Below are 25,606 nucleotides of genomic sequence, written 5' to 3'. Positions count from 1 at the left end.
CTGGAGATGCGTGCATGTGCGTGTGTTTGAGTCCGTACCGAATGGAGGCAGCTCATACTCCACCTCCAGCACCACACGCTCACCGATGTTCTTCAGCATGCTGATGATCTCGTCATGTCTGAGCTTGGACAGGTTTATCCCGTTCACTGACTTTATGTAGTCGCCGACATTGAGCTGGTCACTCCTGCCACACATATATGGAAGATGTAAACATGCATAGTAGATTCTTAAGTTTTTTAAGTTCAGGGAATGCAAAAAAAGTGACCTGAATGCAATATACTCTAAGTTGCTTTGGATAAAAGCATCCTCTAAATGTTTCGCACAGGCCATAGTTTCATGCAATGATATAGGCCACTTTAATAACCAAGAATGCAAGTTGATGCTGAAAATTGAGCTTTGCATCACAGGAATAAATTTTATTATAAAATATATTTAAATAGAAAACAGTTATTTTAAATTGTAATAATATTTTGCAGTATTATGAAGCTGAAATTTTGAAAATTCAGTGTTGCATCAGAGGAATAAATTACATTATAAAACATATTCAAATATTAAACAGTTATTTTAAATTGTAATAATATTTTGCAGTATTATGAAGCTGAAATTTTGAAAATTCAGTGTTGCATCAGAGGAATAAATTACATTATAAAATATATTCAAATATTAAACAGTTATTTTAAATTGTAATAATATTTAGCAATATGATGCTGAAAATTCATCTTTGCATCACACAAATACATTTTATTATAAAATATATTTAAATAGAAAAGTTATTTTAAATTGTAATGATATTTAGCAATATGATGCTGAAAATTCATCTTTGCATCACATGAATATATATAAAATATATTCAAATAGAAAAAAGCTATTATAAATTGTAATAATATTTTGCTATATTATGATTCTGAAAATTCAGCTTTGCATCACAGGAATAAATTACAATATAAAATATATTAAAATAGAAAACAGTTTTTTTTTTAATTGTAATAATATTTAGCAATATTATGATGCTGAAAATTCAGCTTTGATGACAGGAATAAATTTCATTATAAAACATATCCATATAGAAAACAGTTATTTTAAATTGTAATAATATTTTGCAATATTATGATGCTGAAATTTTGAAAATTCAGTGTTGCATCACAGGTATAAATTACATTATAATATATATTCAAATATAAAACAGTTATTTTAAATCGTAATAATATTTAGCAGTATGATGCTGAAAATTCATCTTTGCATCAAATGAATACATTTTATTATAAAATATATTCAAATAGAAAAAAACTATTATAAATTGTAATAATATTTTGTTATATTATGATGCTGAAAATTCAGCTTTGCATCACAGGAATAAATTACAATATAAAATATATTAAAATAGAAAACATTTTAAATTGTAATAATATTTTGCAATATTATGATGCTGAAAATTCAGTTTTGCACTCAAGGAATAAATTACATTATAAAATATATTCAAATATACAACTTTTATTTTAAATTGTGATAATATTGAGCAATATTATGATGCTGAAAATTAGAAAATTCAATTTTGAATCACAGGAATAAATTACATTATAAAATTCAAACAGAAAACAATTATTTTACATTGTAATAATATTTCACAACATTACTGCATTACTGTATCTTGATCAAATAAATGCAAATGAGCAAAAGAGACTTTTTTCTTTCAAAAAAAATCTTACCGACCCCAAACTGAACGGTAATGTATAAAAATCTACTATTGGCAATGACATTCAACTTATCAGATTGTTATAGCCTTTAACTCTTTTAGTCACAGATCTAAATCCAAAGCACAAAATTATTTCCATATAACATGGCAAATCCTCACCACACTGCATCTGCAGCAGAAAGGTGTGTTTGCGTTGTGCAGCAGGTACCTGTGTTGTGTCGTGTGAGTGCAAATATGTGTGATGTAAGCAGAGCTGACTCCTCATGTACTGTTGTAGAAGCTAATTTAAGCCGCTGCTGTCACCCAGCACTGGGGTTTTGCCTGTAAGCACTGCATTAACTGAGACAATGGCACACACAATGAAGACACACAAAAGTACTTAATTTACACGTGAGCACACAACCAAAGGCAAAACCAAACACATCATTTTGTGATTCTGCATAATTATGCAGTGGAGTTAAACAGCATTAACACACACATACTAATTACAAGCTCGCACATCTGCACTAGACCTTGATAAACTGATAATATACGAGCATTAGCTGTAAACTCAAACACAGAGTCACAAGGTTTATATCACCTGGCTGCAACTCTGCATTCAGGAATATGCACATCAATCCCGCGGCTGCCTACAGGTCAGCGCGACCATTCAACTACAATCTTCCTCGTGTGTGTGTGTGTTTGTGTGTGTGTGTGTGACAGAAAGAGAGCGGTCACGTTAGGACTGCGTCAGCCTGTCACACTAGAGGCTGATGTGATGGAGCAGCCCACATCCTGAGGTTAAAGAGCTGTGTGAGTAAACATGGTGCATCGCACACACTACACCACTGCTGTTTTACTATCATTGAGATACTATTATAGTCTTTATTCACATTTTGCATAAGTTGCATTTTTATTTTTTTATATTTTGAGGGGGGGGGGGTCTTTTTATTTAAAGAAATTAAAAAAAATGAAGGATTAAAAGGGATTTAAGGGAATAAAGAAGAAATAAGAACAATAAAAATTAAAAAATTAAAGGATTAAAAGGGATTTAAGGGAATAAAGAAGAAATAAGAACAATAAAAATTTAAATATCCAAAAAATATTATTGGCTATATTTTGTTGACTTGCGTACTTACATTTTCCCAAATGTTTCCAAGAATGTTTAAATGCAGATACAGTGGGTACGGAAAGTATTCAGACCCCCTTAAATTTTTCACTCTTTGTTATATTGCAGCCGTTTGCTAAAATCATTTAAGTTCATTTTTTTTCCTCATTAATGTACACACAGCACCACATATTGACAGAAAAACACAGAATTGTTGACATTTTTGCAGATTTATTAAAAAAGAAAAACTGAAATATCACATGGTCCTAAGTATTCAGACCCTTTGCTCAGTATTTAGTAGAAGCACCCTTTTGATCTAATACAGCCATGAGTCTTTTTGGGAAAGATGCAACAAGTTTTTCACACCTGGATTTGGGGATCCTCTGCCATTCCTCCTTGCAGATCCTCTCCAGTTCTGTCAGGTTGGATGGTAAATGTTGGTGGACAGCCATTTTTAGGTCTCTCCAGAGATGCTCAATTGGGTTTAAGTCAGGGCTCTTATTTTAGCTGTGTGCTTAGGGTCATTGTCTTGTTGGAAGGTAAACCTTCGGCCCAGTCTGAGGTCCTGAGCACTCTGGAGAAGGTTTTCATCCAGGATATCCCTGTACTTGGCCGCATTCATCTTTCCCTCGATTGCAACCAGTCGTCCTGTCCCTGCAGCTGAAAAACACCCCTACAGCATGATGCTGCCACCACCATGCTTCACTGTTGGGACTGTATTGGACAGGTGATGAGCAGTGCCTGGTTTTCTCCACACATACAGCTCAGAATTAAGGCCAAAAAGTTCTATCTTGGTCTCATCAGACCAGAGAATCTCATTTCTCACCATCTTGGAGTCCTTCAGGTGTTTTTTAGCAAACTCCATGCGGGCTTTCATGTGTCTTGCACTGAGGAGAGGCTTCCTTCGAGCCACTCTGCCATAAAGCCCTGACTGGTGGAGGGCTGCAGTGATGGTTGACTTTCTACAACTTTCTCCCATCTCCCGACTGCATCTCTGGAGCTCAGCCACAGTGATCTTTGGGTTCTTCTTTACCTCTCTCACCAAGGCTCTTCTCCCCCGATAGCTCAGTTTGGCCGGACGGCCAGCTCTAGGAAGGGTTCTGGTCATCCCAAACGTCTTCCATTTAAGGATTATGGAGGCCACTGTGCTCTTAGGAACCTTAAGAGCAGCAGAAATTATTTTGTAACCTTGGCCAGATCTGTGCCTTGCCACAACTCTGTCTCTGAGCTCTTCAGGCAATTCCTTTGACCTCATGATTTTCATTTGCTCTGACATGCACTGTGAGCTGTAAGGTCTTATATAGACAGGTGTGTGGCTTTCCTAATCAAGTCCAATCAGTATAATCAAACACAGCTGGACTCAAATGAAGGTGTAGAACCATCTCAAGGATGATCAGAAGAAATGGACAGCACCTGAGTTAAATATATGAGTGTCACAGCAAAGGGTCTGAATACTTATGACCATGTGATATTTCAGTTTTTCTTTTTTAATAAATCTGCAAAAATGTCAACAGTTCTGTGTTTTTCTGTAAATATGGGGTGCTGTGTGTACATTAATGAGGAAAAAAATGAACTTAAATGATTTTAGCAAATGGCTGCAATATAACAAAGAGTGAAAAATTTAAGGGGGTCTGAATACTTTCCATACCCACTGTAAATAAGCAATTTTAACCAGAACACGGACCGTGAGTCACCTATCAATGACATCATACCCACGTTTCCCTAGTTTTCCGGTTTTATTTTGTAGAAACCATGGAAACACCAAAGACACTAATATATTATGTGTTTTATTACACAGGTGAGCAACTGTTTGGATAGATTGATCGACAGAAAACTAATCATGTTATATAGCTCAACAAAGTAAGTCTTATTGTTTAAAACTCATTTTCTTGATTTACTGTGAGTACCATGTTTTACCATGCCTAATATCGATCTAGCTTACTGCAGTGTGCAACAAGTGTCTCATAGTAACTGCAGAGTCAACGCTCAGAGCAGCACTATAACAACTTTCAACACACAAATGTATCTAATATGACAAAACAGCACTGCTTTACTGCTTTACGCTTGACCGGAAGAAGCGGAAGCACTCATCTGCGGCATAATAAAAGCTCTGCGAGGCGAGAGTTGCGTTCGTCTTTCATTAGCAATCGCTCCAGCGGCATCATTCAGCCCCCACAACACTCGGTCCTGCGCTGTTTCATACTACAGTAACGTTAATAATCTCATCCATGAACATGATTTATGCCCGAGTCCCGTCCCAATTCTTTTCCACCGGCTGTGAGGTGAAGACGACAACTCCCAAGAATCCGCGCTCAATCTTGGCGTCATCAAGCTGCGACTTTGTTTTGAATAAGCGACCTCTAGTGGCAAAAAACTACATAGTGTGCCTTTAAATGATATGTCAATAAATATGTTAATGGGTTTGAAGTATACTTAGTATGAAATAAATATATTCTAAATACATTTTGGTATAGTTTTTTTTTCACTATGGTATTTTACTGTGGGTTGTTGAACATATCCATTGTAAAACAGTTGTCGAATATTAAATGTTTCGCTACTTAAATCTGTAAAATCTAAAAGCGTCAAGTTGGAATTCACACTCGTCTTCAGTGAACAGTAAGCCCTGCCTTCTTTGATCTGATTGGCCATCATTTTGACCTTGAGGAGTGCTGTTAAGGCCTGTACACACCGGGACGAATATCGCGAGCGATTATCGCCGATGTTTAACGCCTTGTGACTAAACAACGGGCGCCAATGTGAGTTTGCACACCAACGCGAAAAACGGCAGGCGTAAAAGCGTCATTTTTTAAAAAAACGCCTCGGGTTCGCCAGTGAAAATCGCTTGAGTATGAACACAAAAAACGTCTCGAAAGACGCTGGCAATAAACGCGTGCGATATTCGTCCCGGTGTGTACAGGCCTTTAGACAGACCAGCCAAAAATGTAAATTTTTAAACTGTTTGTCATCCTAACAACAAACAGCAGGGCGTAATGGAGAGCAGCAATAAGAATATCAAAATATTGGGGGGGACTATGGTGGCTACGGCCCTGAAACACACACACAAAATAACAACAATAGAAAACACAGGGCCAGATTTACTTACAGCTTGCGCCAGTGCAAATCCTCTTTTGGCTTTAAAAAAGGATTTACTAAAGATGCAAAGTGAAAAATTAGCGCTAAAAAGGTGTGGACAGATATTTTTGCGGCTGACCTTATTGCGTATGTAGGACTTTCCCATTCAGACGCAAAATTTATGGGAGGAGGTGCAAGGTGATTTACTAAGGTTTGCGCTAGTCAATTTACCTGTATTTGCGCCATTATTTACCGCCCAAAAAAGCATGTCTTAAACCAAACGATAATTTGTGCTGCTCTTGGTAGATTGTGTTTGTCATTATGGAAATGATCCGGATGCATTTGTATTCTTTAATTTGCACATCGTCAGTAGATCACGTGCAGAACTTACCACTCCCATCTGTGCTTTTTTGGAATCTCACGCTAATTTGCCCTGTGTAGTAAATCTGGCCCATAGAATCTAAGATTAGCATCTAAGATGAATTAAAAGCCATTTGTTTCTCTCACAAGCAATTTTAATAAGAGAACCATCCAAGAGACTCGGATGAGTTGGTACTCCAATGAAGCATAACTGAGAGCTGTAAAAGAGCAACCTTCAAAAAGTGAAGTTTTCTACTGGCAGTTGAGTCACTGATCAGCAGGTGTATATTTCTCACCGGGCCGCGAGACCTCCTGGTCTTAGGTTTGACACTCTTGGCTTGCCTTCCTTGTCACAACCTCCGGAGATCGTGAGGCCGAGACTGCTGCCCTCTTTTTTAATCAGTTCCACCGTCGTCACACCTCTCTGCTCATCTGTGCGTACACAAACACACACAATAAACACACATGCACCAGCACACGGACACCGCAGCAGGTAACCCACCCGCGGGCCCCGCAGAGACGCTTGTGTAACCATGCATTGTGACATGGAACTCAGATTCATTTAACCATTTCATGAAGGACAGATGGTAGTATTGCAGTCTGTGTGCGATACAATTATATATACTATGGGAACAAACAAGGGTGATTTTCACAAACCATGTCCAGCACTTAGGGATTTTTTGCATATTACTAAAATGTTTTTTTTATGAGGAAAAAAATTATGTCAGTTTACACATTAGACAGAATCAGTAATATTCGTGTGTGTGTGTGTGCATACACTACTGTTCAAAAGTTTGGGTTGTTGGGAGTTTTTTTTGTTGTAAAAATTACAATAAAACAGTAACATTGTGAATTTTTATTGGAATTTAAAATCACTGTTTTCTATGTGAATATATTTTAAAATGTAATTTGTAATGTAATTTTCAGCATCATTACTCCAGTCTTCAGTGTCACATGATCCTTCAGAAATCATTCTAATATGTTGATTTGCTGCTCAAGAAACATTTCTGATTATTATTATTAATGTTGAAAACTGTTGTGCTGATTCATATTTTGTAGAAACCGTGATACATTTTGTAACAATGTAAAGGTTTTTACAGTCACTTTTGATCAATTTAACATCCTTGCTGAATAAAATTCAATTAATTTCTTTAAAAAAATTCAAACTTTTGAACGTTATTGTATTTTTAATGAGGAAAAATTAAGTGCATTGGTATTTCTTTATCACAAACAACTCAATATATTTACAACAATACATACTTTCTTAAATTGTCACAAATATTATATATGATTTAATAAGAATAGAAATACTTCACACTCATTACAGATACGAGGACCCTATTAAGGGGAAGATATTTTGGATGAAGAATTTCTAATTACTCTAACCATTGTGACAGAATAAAGACAAGTTGTTCAATAGCTTTTATAAACAGTTATGCTTTTTATGAGGAGTGCATTGGTTTCAAAATATTCACTTTAATAACAAAAATGAAATCTCACTCTTTGATTCATATGTATTAATATCAGTTGAATTTATTATTATAAAATAAAATGTATTATTTTATTATTTCGAGTTTGTCACAAACAAACAATATAATACAAACTTTCATAAATAACACAAATATTTAGTTTCCCCTCATAACAGTTATGAGAACACTATTATGGATAAGAGATTATCCTATTCCGTATGACAAAATGAGGAAAAATGATTCGATCAGGTTTTATGATGCAGCCATGTGTGCTCATTACTGCTGTTAAATATCTCCAGCATCTGATGGTGAGTGTCAGTGTGGTAAATCAGTAGAGACAAATGAACTGACAAGATTCCTCAAGCCCAACGGATAAAAAGAAAAGAACAGAGAGACTGACTGAGGGGGTATAGCAGCGGTCCGAAGACATCAAATATCAGCATTATCACAGACGAACAGTCTCTTCACCTTAAGGTATGATGCACTGTATGTGTGCTGAGACTCGCAAAACTCCTTACTAAAGAGTCTCAATCGAGAGCCGAACACATCTGATACAGCCCAGGGGTTCATGTGGAGCATTAAAGGGTTAGTTGACCCAAACATGAAAATTATCTCATAATTTAATCACCCTCAAGCCATCCTAGGTATATGTATATGACTTTCAGCCAAACACAATCGGAAGTTTATATTAAAGGTGCCGTAGAACGTCTTTTTAAAAGATGTAATATAAGTCTAAGGTGTCCCCTGAATGTGTCTGTGAAGTTTCAGCTCAAAATACCCCATAGATTTTTTTTATAAATTTTTTGAACTGCCTATTTTGGGGCATCATTAAATATGAGCCGATTTAGGCTGCGGCCCCTTTAAATCCTCACGCTCCCCGCCCACGGAGCTCGCGCTTGCCTTAAACAGCATAAACAAAGTTCACACAGCTAATATAACCCTCAAAATGGATATTTACAAAGTGTTCATCATGCAACATGTTTAATCGCATAAGTATGGTATTTATTTGGATGTTTACATTTGATACTGAATGAGTTTGATAGTGCTCCGTGGCTAAAGCTAACATTACACACTGTTGGAGAGATTTACAAAGAATGAAGTTGTGTTTATGAATTATACAGACTGCAAGTGTTTAAAAAATGAAAATAACGACAGTCTTGTCTCCATGAATACAGTAAGAAATGATGGTAACTTTAACCACATTTAACAGTACATTAGCAACATGCTAACGAAACATTTAGAAAGACAATTTACAAATATCACTAAAAATATCATGTAATCATGGATCATGTCAGTTATTATTGCTCCATCTGCCATTTTTCACTGTTGTCCTTGCTTGCTTACCTAGTCTGATGATTCAGCTGTGCACAGATCCAGACGTTAATACTGGCTGCCCTTGTCTAATGCCTTGAACATGAGCTGGCATATGCAAATATTGGGGCGTACATATTAATGATCCCGACTGTTACGTAACAGTCGGTGTTATGTTGAGATTTGCCTGTTCTTCGGAGGTCTTTTAAACAAATGAGATTTATATAAGAAGGAGGAAACAATGGAGTTTGAGACTCACTGTATGTCATTTCCATGTACTGAACTCTTGTTATTCAACTATGCCAAGATAAATTCAATTTTTAATTCTAGGGCACCTTTAACAAAATATCCTGGCGCTTCCAAGCTTCATAATGGCAGTGAATGGTACCCCAGATTTTGAAGCCCAAAAAAGTCCATCAAATCCATCAAAAAAGTAATATACAGGACTTCAAGGGGTTAATAAAGGCCTTCTAAAGTGAAGTGATGCGTTTTTGTAAGAAAAATATCCATATTTATAACTTTAGAAACTATAATCACTGGCTTCCAGTAACGGCTGTACTCGAGTCTAGTGACCTCTGACCCGGTTCACATGCCAACTTACCAGCGAGACTGGACCTCTTGGTGAGGCCACTACTGTCACTTGCAGCATCTTTACTTCCCTTTGTGTATGGGACATCATCTGAAACACAAAATGATTAAATAAATTATGATAATAAATTACAAATGCATTTTACTGAATAATAATCAGATGTGGACTGATCTTTTTTTGATAACATTTAGAACTCTGAATTCAACATGAAACAGCGTTCGCAACCCATTTTACTTATTTCTGAGTGAAGCAGGATATACAACAAGAGAAGTCAAATGTAAACATGTACTTCTGGTACTTCGTGCATTTCTGGTAAGTCCTATCCTATGTTTTTGTTTTTGTTATTGAATATCCTGTTTCACTTGGAAAGATACATTATGGAAGCATGGGTTGTGAAATGGGTTGTGGCATGTCTGATGATAGTCAGAATTGTTCTCTTCATTGTTTGCTAATCCTGGAAAGTTGAAATTGTTGGACTTTGCACATTGATTGACAAGCGATCTAACCAATCATAATGCCGAATCTGCCATTTTGTCCGACAAAGCAGTCAGGAGTTAGAAGATTAACCTCGGTGGACTTGAACTTGAAAAATGTTGTGTACTGACGTCTTTCCGCGTTTGAAACAACTTTCCTTCTCATGTTCATTCACGTTTATTTGATGCTATAAGTGGACTAGTAAGAAGAGATGATCAGTTTACGAGCCTCTTGAGCTGAGGCGCTACAGCAATCTGTCACGACACATTACAGAGCCACAAAACGGTTTTTATTGTTCGAATTTCTTTAAAAAATTACACATTTGAAAGCTGGGACTTTGTTTAATATCATAAGTAACCTGCTCTTTCTTGTCTTTCGACGTGTTGTCAGTGTCCTCTTTGCTCCGCAATGTATTTTTCCCTCTGTGTGGTGTGACAGCGCCATGGCTTGTCGGACAAAGCAACAGTAACTAAGAGGGGCGGGTCTTTGCGAAGGGTCAATTGTTCAAAAGTTTGGAGTTAGTAGAATTCATGTTTTTGAAACACGCCTCTTCTGCTCACCAATAAAAAGAGTAATATTGTGAAATATTATTACAATTTAAAATAACTGTTTTTGGCTTTTTTGATGAAGAGAAAATTCAAAAGAACAGCATTTATTTGAAATATAAATCTTTTTGTGTTTAATGTCACTTTTGATCAATTTAATGCATCCTTGTTGAATAAAAGCATTAATTACTTTAAAAAACAAAAATGACTGACCCCATAATTTTGAAAAGTAATGTAATAGCAGCGCTTAATTAGGGGCCAATTATGGCACCTACTGCACCCGTTAGTTTTCTTATTATTCTTCCTCCCTATTGGGAGTCTATGGCAGCCCCATGAACAGAACATGGGGAAATGATGAAATTTGGCACAAATGTAGAGATGGTAATAAATAGTGATTTGACCCATTTTGGAGTCTCTAGGACCAACTCTATAGCGCCACCACAAGTTAAAAAATTCACTTTTCTAAAAGTAATAACTCTTTGATCTAGATTAGAAAAATTAAATTTAGTATACCTGATTCCTCTCAACATGCTGATCACATTCAACACATCTTACATTAAGACTCCGCCCATTACAGTAGTGGCCATTTTGAAAAGTACGGTATTCCAATTTTTTGCTGCTACTCCTTCAAATCTTCTCTAATTCTTACAAAAATTGGCACAGATGATCTTTTGAGATCCAAGCCACACAGAAATTATGAAACAGATTATTTAAATTCGTCTTTGTTCAAAAGTTATGATGTCGCAAACGTAACGAGGTTTACCCAAAATTGGTTCAGAGGCTGTATCTTGGCCAAACTTTGAGCAATCGAAACTAAAATTGGTACGCTTCATCAGAACTATGATCTGAGGGTTCATGCCAAATTTGGGAACGGCGCCACCTATAGGTCATGACTCATGAGATCTGAAAAATGGCTAATTTTGCTAATAACTTTCTGACAGTTTGATCTTTCTGTCAATCAAGATCTTGGTGTCTATGGACTCCGAATCCAGGGATACCGATTTTGCCAGGATGAACCACCATTTAGAATTTTGTCATAATTGCAATATCTTTTAAACGATTTGACATATCGGCACAAAATTCTGTAGGTATTGTCATCGGTATCTCTTGAAGGAACCTGAGAAGTTGACCTAACTGAACACAGCGCATTACAATAAACAATTAACACAGCGCCACCTAGCGTTCCAGAGATATATGTAACTTTTGAAAACATAATTAAAATTTTGTTTTCTTTGTGTCATTACATTCCTTAATTTATGCTGATTCTGACAATATCTAATTTGTCACTTTCCAACAATGTGACTGTCCACCATATTGAAGCAAATGAGCTGTTTTTTCTCTACTACTCCTACAAATCAGCTCAGATGATCTTTGGACCGAGCCGCACAGAAATGACTGAACAGATTTTTGATATTAACTACCGTTCCTGAGAAATATCTCTCCAAAGTTGGCCATGCCTAACTGGTAGGCATGCTAACCAGTTGCCATTCTTTCTAATTTGGCTCTTCGACTATCAGGTTAACCATAAGCTACATTAACATTAAGTTAGCTCAGCATGATAAGCTGGTTAAAATATTAAGTAATCATACTGACGGCTCTCCGCGGCAGCCTGGAATCAGCGTCAACTGAGTGGCGCAATCTGTAATCCCAAGAGCCCTGAACCTTTTAGGTCATATCTGTTGTTCCAGTATATTCTATTTCTGCTGTTTTTGCTCTTCCTACATTGCACTTGCTGCTGAACCGGTGCTTGGCCCCATAAACGCTGCTTGCAACTATATTTTACATTTGTTATTAAACCATGAAGCTTCCCAATCCATCTCACAACACATTATTTATACAATCCATGAAACGTTAGGTGCCTGGTTGAAATTGACAAGAATAAGAACTTGATGTAGAGGCAATTTGTGTGCTACTCAATAAATAAAGGTCAGCCAGTCCCAACATGATAGTCCAACCTGAGTGTTAACAATTCATAAATCTCCTTTTGGTCAGTAAAGATGGTTCAGCTGCTCTTTGGGCCAAAAGGCTAAACAAACCAACATCACCCAGATGGTTTGTTTAAGAGGTCAAAGGCTCAAAACATCACACCACTGCTTTAACAGTCAGGAGACACACATCTACGAGTATTCAAAATCAGCACTTCTTATATAACTCACACACACGGCATCATCTCTGAAAGTCACAGCAGAGTAAAACTGTCATTATGGGTCAGGATAACTCAATTTTCCAAGTCTATTAAAACTCTGAAACTAATTTGGAGCAAGCCACTCCGACGGCCCTGGTTGTGTTGACACCAATCCTGATGTAGGTTAAACGGATGATGTTCTAACAATGCAAATGGAAGCTCAGGGCCTATTTTCAGAGTTGGGCTTTTATTTATAGAGGCCACAGCGGCCCCAGTTGTCACCCCTCGCTCAGCTCTGAACAGGCTTTTCCATTACCAGCAGTGCTGGAGCTGAAAACCACACGGCCCAGGATAAAATTAATAAATGGGTGGGTCTCCTCTACCCTGGCCCAATACGTAGTAGAGTAGACAATTACATAGAGGACCATGGCGGGACGAGGCATGGGATGACAACTTGCAGAACAACAGATCCTCTGGCAAAAATTACATTATTAATGGTTTGATTTAAAAGAAAATGTGTGCTGAACATTATTAATTTTTTGCTGTATGTGAAGAAGAACCCTGACCATGATCATTTATGAGGAAATCATTTCAAACCTAAGCTTACACAAACATAAATGTACCAAAAATGCTGTTGTTTTGGGCATGTACTAGTAATCATAAATGTTTCTTGAGCAGCAAATCATCATATTAGAATGATTTCTGAAAGATCATGTGACACTGAAGACTGGAGTAATGATGCTGAAAATTCAGCTTTGAATCGCAGGAATAAATTACATTTTTAAATATATTCATATAGAAAACAGTTATTTGAAATTATAATAATATTTCAATATTTATTAGGTTTCAAATGATTCTTGTACAGTTAATGAAATGTTTACGGTAGGGGTTCTTCTTCACTTCTTCACAGCAAAAAATAAATTATAGTCATCATATATTTTCCATGGAGTATTACCTTGGGAGTATAATGTAAATACCATGATATATGAATGGTAATCATTCAGGTCCATGGTAATTATTACCATAAAATACCAACTGATACCATAGTACCACCACAGTACATTTTTAAAAGGGTAATCTGGATATCTAAAGAAGCTGGTGTAAAAATAAATTTGCATTTTGCATTAGTTTGATCAAAAGTGACAGTAAAGACATTTGTATCAAAATATTTCTATTTGAATAAATGCACAGCTGTTTTCAATATTAATATTAATAAGAATAATCATCATATTAGAATGATTTCTGAAAGATCATGTGACACTGAAGACTGGAGTAATGATGCTGAAAATTCAGCTTTGATCACAGGAATAAATTACATTATACAATATATTCAAATAGAAAATGGTTATTTTATATTGTAATAATATTTTACAAATATTACTGTTTTTATTATATGTTTGATCAAATAAATGCAGCCATGGTGAGCAGAAGAGACTTTCTTCAAAAACATTAAAGAATCCTCCCGACCCCAATTTAGCACATGACAAATGAAATGAAAAACATTTAGAAAAATGATCAACATGACTCACCACTATTGTTGCGACCCTCTCTCCTAAAGCCACACAGCATCATGGGAATGTCACAATTCCATTCTGCCACACAACAGTGTAGGAACTAACTAAATTGACTGTTTGTTAAAGCGCACATCTGGAAATTATCATATTAAACTATCAAGTCAAGCCACATTACATGTGTAACTTCAGCTAGGATTCCTTAGAGATATTCATACAGGATGAATCTTCTTTGAAAAGCAATAAAACAATATTCCTAGATGAATCCATTCAGCCTAGAAGATTCAGATCTCATGTGGTTTTATCTACAGCTGATCCTGTTGCAAAGATCCTGTTACAATTCCATGAAGATCATCTGAATCTCTGCAAGGTACACATGAGCGACTGTAAGAGTGTAATGCATGAATGAGTGACTGAAAAAGTGTAGAACTGGATTATTCCTCAAACATTCCGGTGTCACTCCAATTTGCTCTTTCCAAACAGCATAACGTGGTCTCCTCCTCTTTCCAGTCCGCACATGCAACCAGTCTCCAGTCAGTCATCCATAAAACACATGTGATCCGCTCGCACAGACTCAGCCCTGGGTTTCTGAAGCAGATGGTAGTTTATCCAGCGATGACAGCGCTGCAGTATGGGAGCGTATCCGAACGCTCCAGTGCTTCAGCCCCGGACAGAATCTCTCCTCTCCTCCCTCCTTTCTGCCACTCCTCCCTCACTTTTTGAGCTTCTTACTCTTCACTCGTGCTCTTCCTTCCTGCAATGTCCTATTAATCATCTCCGTCCACACACACACACAGTCTTGCCTGAGAGTATCTTCCTACCGGCAAGCTAATGTAGACACAAATATTAAATGCACAGCCAAACCCCCTCACTACTCTCTCAGCCCCCACGTGCCTCACGCACAAACACTTCCTCCTCCCTATCTGTCTGTCTCCCTCTCACGTGCCCCGTTCTCCTTCTTTTAGCAGCTGAGAGACGAGTGTGAAACAGCCCTTGCAACATTTTACCATGGTAAATTTACAGTTTAAAAATCCTGACAAAGATGTATCATGGTTTCCAAAAACCATCACAACCGTTTACAATATTGATAATAATCAGAAATGTTTCTTGAGCAGCAAATCATCATATTAGAATGATTTCTGAAGGATCATGTGACACAGAAGACTGGAGTAATGATGCTGAATATTCAGCTTTGATCACAGGAATAAATTACATTTTACTGTATATGTAAATATAAAAAAGATATTTGTAATTATTCACAATATGACTGTTTTTACTGTATTTTTATCAAATAAATGCCAAAACCAAACCAAAATGATGCACTAAATGGAAATGTTAAACGGGCCTTTTAATTATTAAAAAAATAATGCACACCCTAAGCAGGGTTGCCAGGTTTTCACAACAAAACCCGCCCAGTTGCTACTCAAAACTAGCCCAAAACATGCCCAATCGCGTTTCAAAGGGTCCCGCTGTAAAACTCGCATTCTGGGGGGTAAAATCCACATTTTTGGTGGGGTTCCCCATGTAAAATTCGCATTCCAGCTAAATATCATGTTATTTGGGATCGCTTCAACCCGCATATATGAAAAACAACCCATTAAAACAGTGTTAGAGCAGAACTAAGTAACTTTTTTTTACCTTCATAAATAGTTTTCTAAGTCCTTGCGATGGTTAATTGACTTGTAATGGTGTGTTTGAGGCGTCTCTGGCACGTCTACGCCAGAAAACAGCACTTGCAAGTTGAGCTGCACCGACCCGAAACAATCTCGCCTCATGTTCACGTTCACGCGAGAGTGACAAAATGCTTTACGGTAATTCATAAACAATGTATATATTATGACTTTATAAGACAATTTCGAAAATTACCCACCTCCACTGAGATTTCTTGTACTGTATTTGCAAAACTACTGCGCTGGTGAGCGTTGTAGTCCAGAGCTGCGCTTGGAGTATTTACGACGGAAGGAACCTGTAGGGGGAGCTTCGCAAATCTGAGTTCCACTTTAAAGCAACACAATTCCACTGGAAAAACTCGCATCACCACCTCGGGTGTGCATTATTATTATTCTAATAATTCAAAGGCCCGTCGTCAAATATGCCGCTTATACTACGGTTACCACAACTCAAACCATTGTTCAGATGTTGTATTTTAAGACATTTGTCAGGTTTTTGTCCTTAAAACACTCTTTTGTGTAGGACTAATTTCTTACACATCTAATCCCAAGGCCCCGTTGCTAATTCCAAAACGTCATTTTAGAACTAGTAATGGAGGCTTGAGCCAATGATAGCTGAATATTAATGCAGAGAGAGAGAGATTAAGCATATGTGATTACCTGAGTCTAGCGAAACTGTAAATTTATCTGCTTCAAAAACAGCGCCATTATTACCTCGCTAGTGAGAAATGTCATGTAGCTTTTAAGTTGTTAAACTATTTTGCTGATAAAATCGTCAGAGCAGCGCTGACAACATGTTTCTGTGTGAGTGTGTGTTTACTTGGTGTCAAAAAGTGGAAATAATTTGTTGTTTTTATCCATTTGTTTACCATATTTATTTGATTAGTCAGTGTCATTGTGGGTTTTGGCTCATTTGCTGTTGTCGGCTGTAAGGACCATTGAAATAACTGAAATCATTTGGCGAAGTGATATGTGGTCAATACCTGCCTGGAACTACTTTAGCAGTGCATTTCCCTGAAAATAACTCACACCTTAGAACGTTCATCATCCAATCAGATTCAAGCATTCAACAGCCCCCTAGTATAATTATATAAGAAGCCATAAAGGGACAAACCAAAAGCAAGTCTATGTGAAATCTGTCTCAAATTTCACTTTTTGGGGGTTGGTGGGGGTATTTTGTCATGACAGCCGCATGTGTCTGTGAGAGACGACGAACACCTGTCTCACCCATCAAAACATTCCACACATTCTTCTCTCTATAACACCGAAATAAACTCCTTCCCCAACAACAGATGACACACAACACATACAAAATATTGAACAAAAGTCACACTGCCAATCTAAAGGGGAGGGTGTATTCTGCAGTTTAACATCAGTTATGATGACTATTTTTTTTTCATATGTTCACAGTATGATAAAACATTCACTACTGGTAAAAGTTTGGAATAATTATGATTTTTTTTTTTTTCTTTTATGTTTCTGGAAGAGTCTCTTATGCTCACCATTTGTTATCAACAGTTACAGTTAAAAGGTAATATTGTGAAATATTATTAAATTAGAATGATTTCTGAAGGATCATGTGACATCATGTGACTGGAGTAATGATGCTGAAAATTCAGTTTTGCCAGCACAGGAATAAATTACATTTTACAATATATTAATATAGCAAAGAGTTCTTTTACATTGCAACAATATTTCACAATATTACAGTGTTACAATAGTACAATGTTCTCACTCTCAAATAACTGATACTTTGTAATCTAATGTGGTGACAAGAATGCAGTATAAGTGAAATATTTCTGTGGTTTCTGTAAGCCTGCAGAGAATTTCAAATCATTGACAGTATACAGCCCCCATGTGGCCGGACGTTGTTTTGTAGATCACTTAAGCTGATATGGGTCATTCTACAGTCAGAGTTGGAAACATCTTGAAAAAAAAAAAAATCTTTTTCCACAAATCTTGTATGTATGCAAATTGTATAATATTCAAGGTACACATTTCTGGTAATTGTGCAGTTAATTCTCATATTGTATTTTCAGAAAGTTTTGGAATATTTTCCTCTCCCCAAATTTGTCACTAATGAAACACAATAATAAATAATTTAATAAAAGTATTCTTATTAAATTATTATATTCTCAATATTTCAAGTGTAATTTATGAGATTTGTTGTATTTTGAATACAATCTTTCTTTGTAAAAGGCAAAAAGTAAATCATACTGATTTCAAAGTGAAGGATTCATTAGTTTGAATATATTTTGAAACCAAACACAATAATAACATCTTAGTTGATAATTTAATATACTTGATTTTTGACAAAACATCCCATGTTTCGGTCGTGACTGCACATTTTCGGTAGTGACAGTAATGTGTTGGTAACACAATTTTAACTCGCATACTAAAACACTAATAAAACATTAAAATACTAATGATTTGCATAACCAGGGCTGGGTAGGTTACTTTTAAAATGTATTTCACTACAGATTACAAAATACATGCTTTGAAAAGTAATTTGTAATGTATTTCGTTAGATTACCCAAGTTTTGTAACTTAATTTAAATACTTTAGAATACTTTGGAATACTAATAAATATGTAACATAAAAACAAGGCGTTTGTGAGTTTTTATCTCACAATTTTTCAGAATTATGTGATATAAAGTTGCAATCGTGAGTTGTAAAGTCAGAATTGTGAGATATAAACTCACAATATTGAAAAGTCAGAATTCTGACATATAAAATCAATTTTGAGAAAAAAAAAGTCAGAATTGTGATATAAACTCATAATTTTTCAGAAAAATGTCTGAATTGCAAGAAAAGAAGTCAGAATTGTGAGATGTAAACTCGCAATTGTAAGAAATAAGTAGGAATTGCACGTTTTTAATCACGCAATTCTGACTTCATAACTTGCAATTGTGAGTTTATCTCACAATTTTGAGAAAAAAAGTCAGAATTGTGAGATAAAAAGTCGCAATTACCTTTTTTTTACAATTACAAGGGACTCACTATCGCAAAACATGAAAACAGTAATGGGTCGTCCAGTAATGACAGGACAGTTAAGATTCAAGAGTATGTACATTTTTGAATGGGGCAATTTTTATAAATTCAGTTATTTTGTCTTGTGGAGTCTATGTAAACATCTGTTATGTGAAATAGGACAGGACTAACTAAAAATAACATGCAGTTTTTATGATCCCTCTTATTTTGTTAAAATGATTAAAATGTTACATATTCTGCAGGGGTAAGAAACTTTTAAGCAGAACTATAGCTTAGGATGCTTTTGCAGACTGTCAGAGTCGGAGAATCACCAATTGCTGTTTACATTAATTGCCTGACACAGTTTACATTAATGTTTAAATGACATTAAAATTCAAAGTAATCACTTTGGTAATCTAAAATACTTTTCAGATGTAACTGTAATTTGATTACCACCCATTTAAAATGTAACTGTAATGAATACAGTTAGAATAAATACTCAATTTTTGTATTTTAAATACAATTTCTGTATTTTAAATTCAATTTCGGTCGTGACTGTTTAGATACTTTTGAGCCTAGCTCAAAGATGATAATCAGCACATGTTTAGCTAGCACAGTTCTGAACAGTTGTACACACACAAAAACTAAACTTTATGGAATAATGACCAAAAAAGTTTGCTTAATTGCAGAAAAAAGGTGTTTGGTAGTGACGTTCCTTGAAGTTACACACAGATTTTCAGACTTTTGAACACATTTAACTCAAAATGATGGATCTATCTACTATGAAAGAGAGGCTATAGAGAGAAGGACACGCAAATATTTCCTGATCAAAATGTAGAAGTGTGGTTAAAATCAGTCTCAGCCAATGGACTCAAACGTACACTCTTTCGGTAATGACATGAAAATGCGGGAGTCAGCGAGACACTTTTTTTTTACATGAAGTTTCATGATTTAAAAATAAAATATAAAAAATATTTTTTTAACTTCACTTTAAAAAAAATCTATTTTTAAAAACAATGCAAAAAATTGCAAAAATTATTTCAATATTTTCACAAGTTGAAATTTAGGGGTTAGGGTTCAGGACAGCCACCTCCCAATTGAAAATACCCCAAAAATGATGATTTTAAATATATAAAGCTTACTGATATTTTAAATATTATTGTGAGTTTCAATAGATAATAGAAGGATCTTAGTAAACATCTAAAAATTTGAATACTTAGACGCTTTTTAAATGTGTTTTTTGGTTGTGGGACAGCAGTTTGCACCAATTCTGTAGAATGGCCCATATAGGACCACAGCTTGCGTTCATTTCTGAGACCCACACAAAGAAAAAACATAAAAATATTTTACAAAATTACAGACACAATCACTTCAGCGTGATTGCTCATAATGTATACAGCAGCAACACATACAATTCACCCTTTACCTGTACAAACATCACCACATTCTCTCATGTCTTACCTTTAACCCTTCCTCTGATAACTCCAATCCGACATCGCAAAGAAAAAGAGAACATCTTCCTTTTCCCTTTAACTCCTCCAGAAAGTCCTTTCTTCGCAGTCCCCCATGTCTGGACCCCATCCGGGAGCAGTTTAGGATTAACCGAACAACTAACACGCCACATGGCTCCTCTTTCCATCTCCTCTGGCCCGTACCACACGGATCTTCAACCTAGTCTTTGCGTTGAGTCTCTTCCTCTCTTATCTTCCTCCTCTCTTCATCCTGCGAGAGCTCTTCGTTCATTCTCTGTGGGAAATCCTGCAGCTTACTCAGATTCGAGGGTTTCAGAGAAAGACGGCTGATCTCATTTCACCCTCTTCAAAGTCATGTCATGGAAATCTGGGTATGACTTAATAACAAATCCAGTTATATAGTGGGCAGGGCTGGTAGCGCCGTTGGGGTGCATGTGTGTTTGTTGGCCGCCCAGAGATGAGACAGATGGACTGAAGCGGCCTGCTACAGAGACACAGGCTGCCTGAACCACAGGAGACAACAATAAAGTACCAGAAACTACTATGGTAGTACCATGTTTTGTTTTTAGATGTTTAAATACCATAGTGGTTACTATATAATTGTGGAGAGACTGGGGCTAGCTGTCACATGAAAAAAGTTGTCAAAAGTTCTGTATCTCAGTCAAATAATCATATTTGTTATAATCAACAAACAATATATCATCAATTTTTTTTTGTTGTTTTGTTACAGCTCAATGGACAAATAAAACCACATTAGCAAAGGTAAAAATGTAAGTTAATTGTAAAGTTTTCTTGAGACAAGTATTTTTTTAATCATTGTATTCAAATAAGTCAGGTCAGGTTGTCATCTGGTGTAATTTTATATGCATAATTAAAATATGTTAGCCAAAACAATGGTTTGATGAATGCATTTTTTATGTTATTGTTTGCTATTTCATAAATCATTATGTGCATCATAATTATCTTGCTGTTTAAATGTAGCCTACCTAAAACTGATGAATAATTTAATGGTAGATTCAATTGTGACAATTTACACCATAGTGTGAAATAATCCAAAGAAAATCCAAATACATCTTAATGTTTTACCTTTCCTTGCAATTCAAGGTTTATATAAACACATTAACTCCTGAATACATACATTCTGTTTCACAAATAAACCCACTGCTACGAGATGAGTGTAAAAAGTGTGACAACTAGCCCCGGTCAGAATCATGAGCACCACTCACCAGCTCTATAAAACGCGACACTATGGAAATGTTCTGCAGCGTGTTCATTCAACTTAATATTTAATCAATATCGCGCGAGCAAGAGTGCTGTTGTTTACTGAATGTCTTTGTTGTTGTTGTTTTACTCTGCCAAAGAAAATAGTTCCAGAAAAGACGCCAAAGTAAGATATGGAAAGTATGTAGCGATGCTAACAGCGTTTAAACGTCATAGTGCTGATGGACCCTTGGAAAATCAAATTAGAGCACAAAAACTAACTGTTGAATAAATATTTTTTGATAGACGCGAATATAACAGTTCAACAGCGCTGGAATTTTCGCTGTTTGTATCGCTTTTGTTGTCTGTGGAAGCTTTCCTTAGTAGACAACAATACAGGGAGTGCAGAATTATTAGGCAAGTTGATTTTCTGATCATATTTTTTTTCCAAGCACATTTTACCATTTCCAATCCACATCAATCTTAATAACTCCTATTAATATTGTTTTTAATCATTTATAAGTGATATTTAATTGTTCATGAAGGCTGGAAATGAAAAATGCCTTATATTCAGGTGTGCAGAATTATTAGGCAAGTTTTCTTTTACAGGCAAAATGAGCCAAAAAAGAGATTTAACTCAGACTGAAAAGTCAAAAATTATTAAATACTCATGAGAAGGACACAATACTAATGCAATACTAGAAATTGCAAAGTTAAAGCATGACCAAAGGACAGCAAAATGCTCATTGGGTCAGCGGGGTCATACAAAAACAGGTGGAAAAGAAAAGACACGTTAACAGCAAAATAATTAAGAATTAAGGTGAAGAATTAAGTGTGAAACCATCAGGAACCCTTTAGTCTCCAGTGACACCATTTTCCAGAACTGCAACCTACCTGGAGTCTCCAGAAGTGCAAGGTGTCAGGATCTCAGAGACTTAGGTTAGCTAAAGAATCCTAAAAAATGACCCGCTCTTAATAAGAATCACAAGCTGAAGTGTTATAAAATACATGAAGACTGAGTTTTTATAGGCCTTATAGACACACAGATTTAGAGTGACTCCTGAAGGACCAGCACCACATCCTCTTGTACCACTGTTTGAAGAATTTATCTTCCAGAATCTGGCAGTAAGGTGTGGGAGTTCACCTTTAGTCCATCTCTTATCCTGAAATGTCCATCTTGCAGAGATGGACTAAAAATGATCTTCCAAAACTTATTGCCAGATTCTGGAAGATAAATTCTTCAAACAGTGGTACAAGAGGATGTGGTGCTGGTCCTTCAGGAGTCATTCTCAAGCTGTCTGTCTATAAGGCCTATAAAAACCCAGTCTTCATGTATTTTATAACACTTCAGCTTGTGATTCTTATTAAGAGCGGGTCATTTTTTAGGATTCTTTAGCTAACACAAGTCTCTGAGATCCTGACACCTCACACTTCTGGAGACTCCAGGTAGGTTGCAGTTCTGGAAAATGGTGTCACTGGAGACTAAAGGGTTCCTGATGGTTTCACACTTAATTCTTCACCTTAATTCTTAATTATTTTGCTGTTAACGTGTCTTTTCTTTTCCACCTGTTTTTGTATGACCCTGCTGACCCAATGAGCATTTTGCTGTCCTTTGGTCATGCTTTAACTTTGCAATTTCTAGTATTGCATTAGTATTGTGTCCTTCTCATGAGTATTTAATCATTTTTGACTTTTCAGTCTGAGTTAAATCTCTTTTTTGGCTCATTTTGCCTGTAAAAGAAAACTTGCCTAATAATTCTGCACACCTGAATATAAGGCATTTTTCATTTCCAGCCTTCATGAACAATTATATATCACTTATAAATGATTAAAAACAATATTAATAGGAGTTATTAAGATTGATGTGGATTGGAAATGGTAAAATGTGCTTGGAAAAAAAATATGATCAGAAAATCAACTTGCCTAATAATTCTGCACTCCCTGTATATCTAAACTCGCAATTCCCTTAGTTAAAGGGTTAGTTCACCCAAAAATGAAAATAATGTCATTTATTACTCACCCTCATGTTGTTTCACACCCGTAAGACGTTCGTTCGGAACACAAATTAAGATATTTTTGTTGAAATCCGATGGCTCAGTGAGGCCTGCATATAGCCAGCAATGACATTTCCTCTCTCAAGATCCATTAATGTACAAAAAACATATTTAAATCAGTTCATGTGAGTACAGTGGTTCAATATTAATAATATAGCTGCGAGCAGCGATGGCGGGCCCAAGCCCGGTGGCACCGCCACCCCGGTGGCTTCAGGGCAACTGTGCACAGCGGGCAATAGGCATTTAAAACGGTTAAACATCAAAGGACTATGTCAAATTCGCTCCACATTTACTGCACTACAAGGTGCTGCTATAGAGCCCCTCCTCCCTGCCCATTTTCAAAGTATTACATGTGCCAAGTTTTAACATTATTCTGATGAATTTTGAAGCAAATCAGGTAAAAATAAGAGGGTGATCTCAATGTATGCTAAAAGTGACACATTTTCTGCTTCCAGTTGGTGGCGCTATTACTTTGAATCACAATAGTCACATCCATGTGATCAGCCTTGTACAACGAAGACTAAGCCGAAGTTTCATCAAAATCAATTAATGTATGCAGAAGTTATAACACTTTGTTTCCCTTTTCTTGCCATAAATTCGTTGCCTCGCCACGGCCAAACCGTTTGAGATATCCAAAATCCGTTTGCAATTAAACAACTTCAATGTGTTAGCAACAAGTTAAAAAAAGTTTGGTGTAAATTGGATAAACCCTGTAGGAGCAGTAGTATAAAATTCATAGCCTGTTTTTTCAAAAAATTAACATTCAAACCAAAATAGCTGACTTCCTGTTGGTCGGAGCTAATGAATGTAAATTAGAAAATTGTCCGGCTTGATGAGAACAATATGTGTACCGAGTTTGGTGATTGTAGGAAAAACTAACCCCCCCACTTTTGTCAAAAGGTGGCGCTACTGAGCCCCTCCACCACGCCCATTTCTATGGCTTTGTCCATGTCTACTGGTTGACAATATTGATGTGTGTGTCGAGTTTCATGCAATTTGAAGCATGTTAAGAGCCTCAAAAACACTCAAGAATATTATTACAGTTTGACCTGTTGCCATGGCAACAATATTTCAAATATCAAAAATCCTGTCATAGGTCTACATCTGCTGTGTATTGACATTACACTGATGAAGTTTGAAGCAAATCAGGTAAAAATAAGAGGGTGATCTCAAAACATTTCAAAAAGTGATACACTTCCTGCTGCCAGTTGGTGGCGCTATAACTTTGACTCACAATAGTCACATCCATGTGATCAGACTCCTATAACGAACACACTCGTGAAGTTTCATAAAGATCAATATATGTATGCAGACGTTATAACACATTTCCTGTTTCCTTTTTCTCGCCATAAATTCGTTGCCTCGCCACGGCCAAACCGTTCGAGATATCAAAAATCCCCTGGCAATTTTTAATCATCAGTGTCTTGACTTCATGCTGACCGAGTTTGGTGGCGATCGGATTAATCGTCTAGGAGGAGTATATCAAATTCCAGAGCATGCGTTTTTCAAACAACCCTTAATAGCTGACTTCCTGTTGGCGTGGTGTTTAACTTAGAGCACGAAAGTTGTTCGGCCCGATGAGGTCTATATGTGTACTGAGTTTCATACTAATACGTGCAAGCGTGTTTAATATATGGACCAAATTTTCAGACTTTTTTCAAGGGGGCGCTGTCGAGCCCCCCTGCCACGCCCGGGTACCAGCCTCTCCGGCGTCCTAATGGCCGCGGATTCCAATGTGTGTGCCAATTTTCAAGAGTTTTTGAGCATGTTAAGGCCCCCAAAAAGCCCCGGAAGACGGAAAAAAAAAAAAAAAAAAAAATAAAAAAAAAAATAATAAATATAGCTGCGAGCAGCGATGGCGGGCCCAAGCCCGGTGGCACCGCCACCCCGGTGGCTTCAGGGCAACTGTGCACAGCGGGCAATAGGCACTTAAAACGGTTAAACATCAAAGGACTATGTCAAATTCACTCCACATTTACTGCACTACAAGGTGCCACTATAGAG

General features: G+C 36.4%; 1 protein-coding gene across 6 annotated transcripts in view; it reads right to left on the bottom strand.

Annotated features, from left to right (window-relative positions):
- Nucleotides 1–20,733, bottom strand: part of grip2a (glutamate receptor interacting protein 2a) — a 58,286-nt gene extending 37,553 nt beyond the window's left edge. For 3 of the 6 annotated variants that reach the window (XM_048209862.1, XM_048209864.1, XM_048209863.1), the window contains exons 1-4: nt 20,338–20,733; nt 9,594–9,671; nt 6,509–6,644; nt 39–184 (exon numbers count right to left, since the gene is read on the bottom strand). In XM_048209862.1, the coding sequence (XP_048065819.1) occupies nt 39–184; nt 6,509–6,644; nt 9,594–9,671; nt 20,338–20,515 (538 nt within the window). In that variant the 5' untranslated portion in view covers nt 20,516–20,733. Of the gene's footprint in view, nt 1–38; nt 185–6,508; nt 6,645–9,593; nt 9,672–14,254; nt 15,133–20,337 lie in introns of those variants that run through there. The other 3 variants (XM_048209858.1, XM_048209860.1, XM_048209859.1) reach the window with 3 other exon arrangements.
- Between the last annotated feature and the right edge of the window lie 4,873 nt (nt 20,734–25,606).

The sequence above is a fragment of the Megalobrama amblycephala genome, linkage group LG12, assembly GCF_018812025.1.
Source record: "Megalobrama amblycephala isolate DHTTF-2021 linkage group LG12, ASM1881202v1, whole genome shotgun sequence".
NCBI lineage: Eukaryota > Metazoa > Chordata > Actinopteri > Cypriniformes > Xenocyprididae > Megalobrama > Megalobrama amblycephala.
This window is presented reverse-complemented; position numbering and strand designations above follow the sequence as displayed.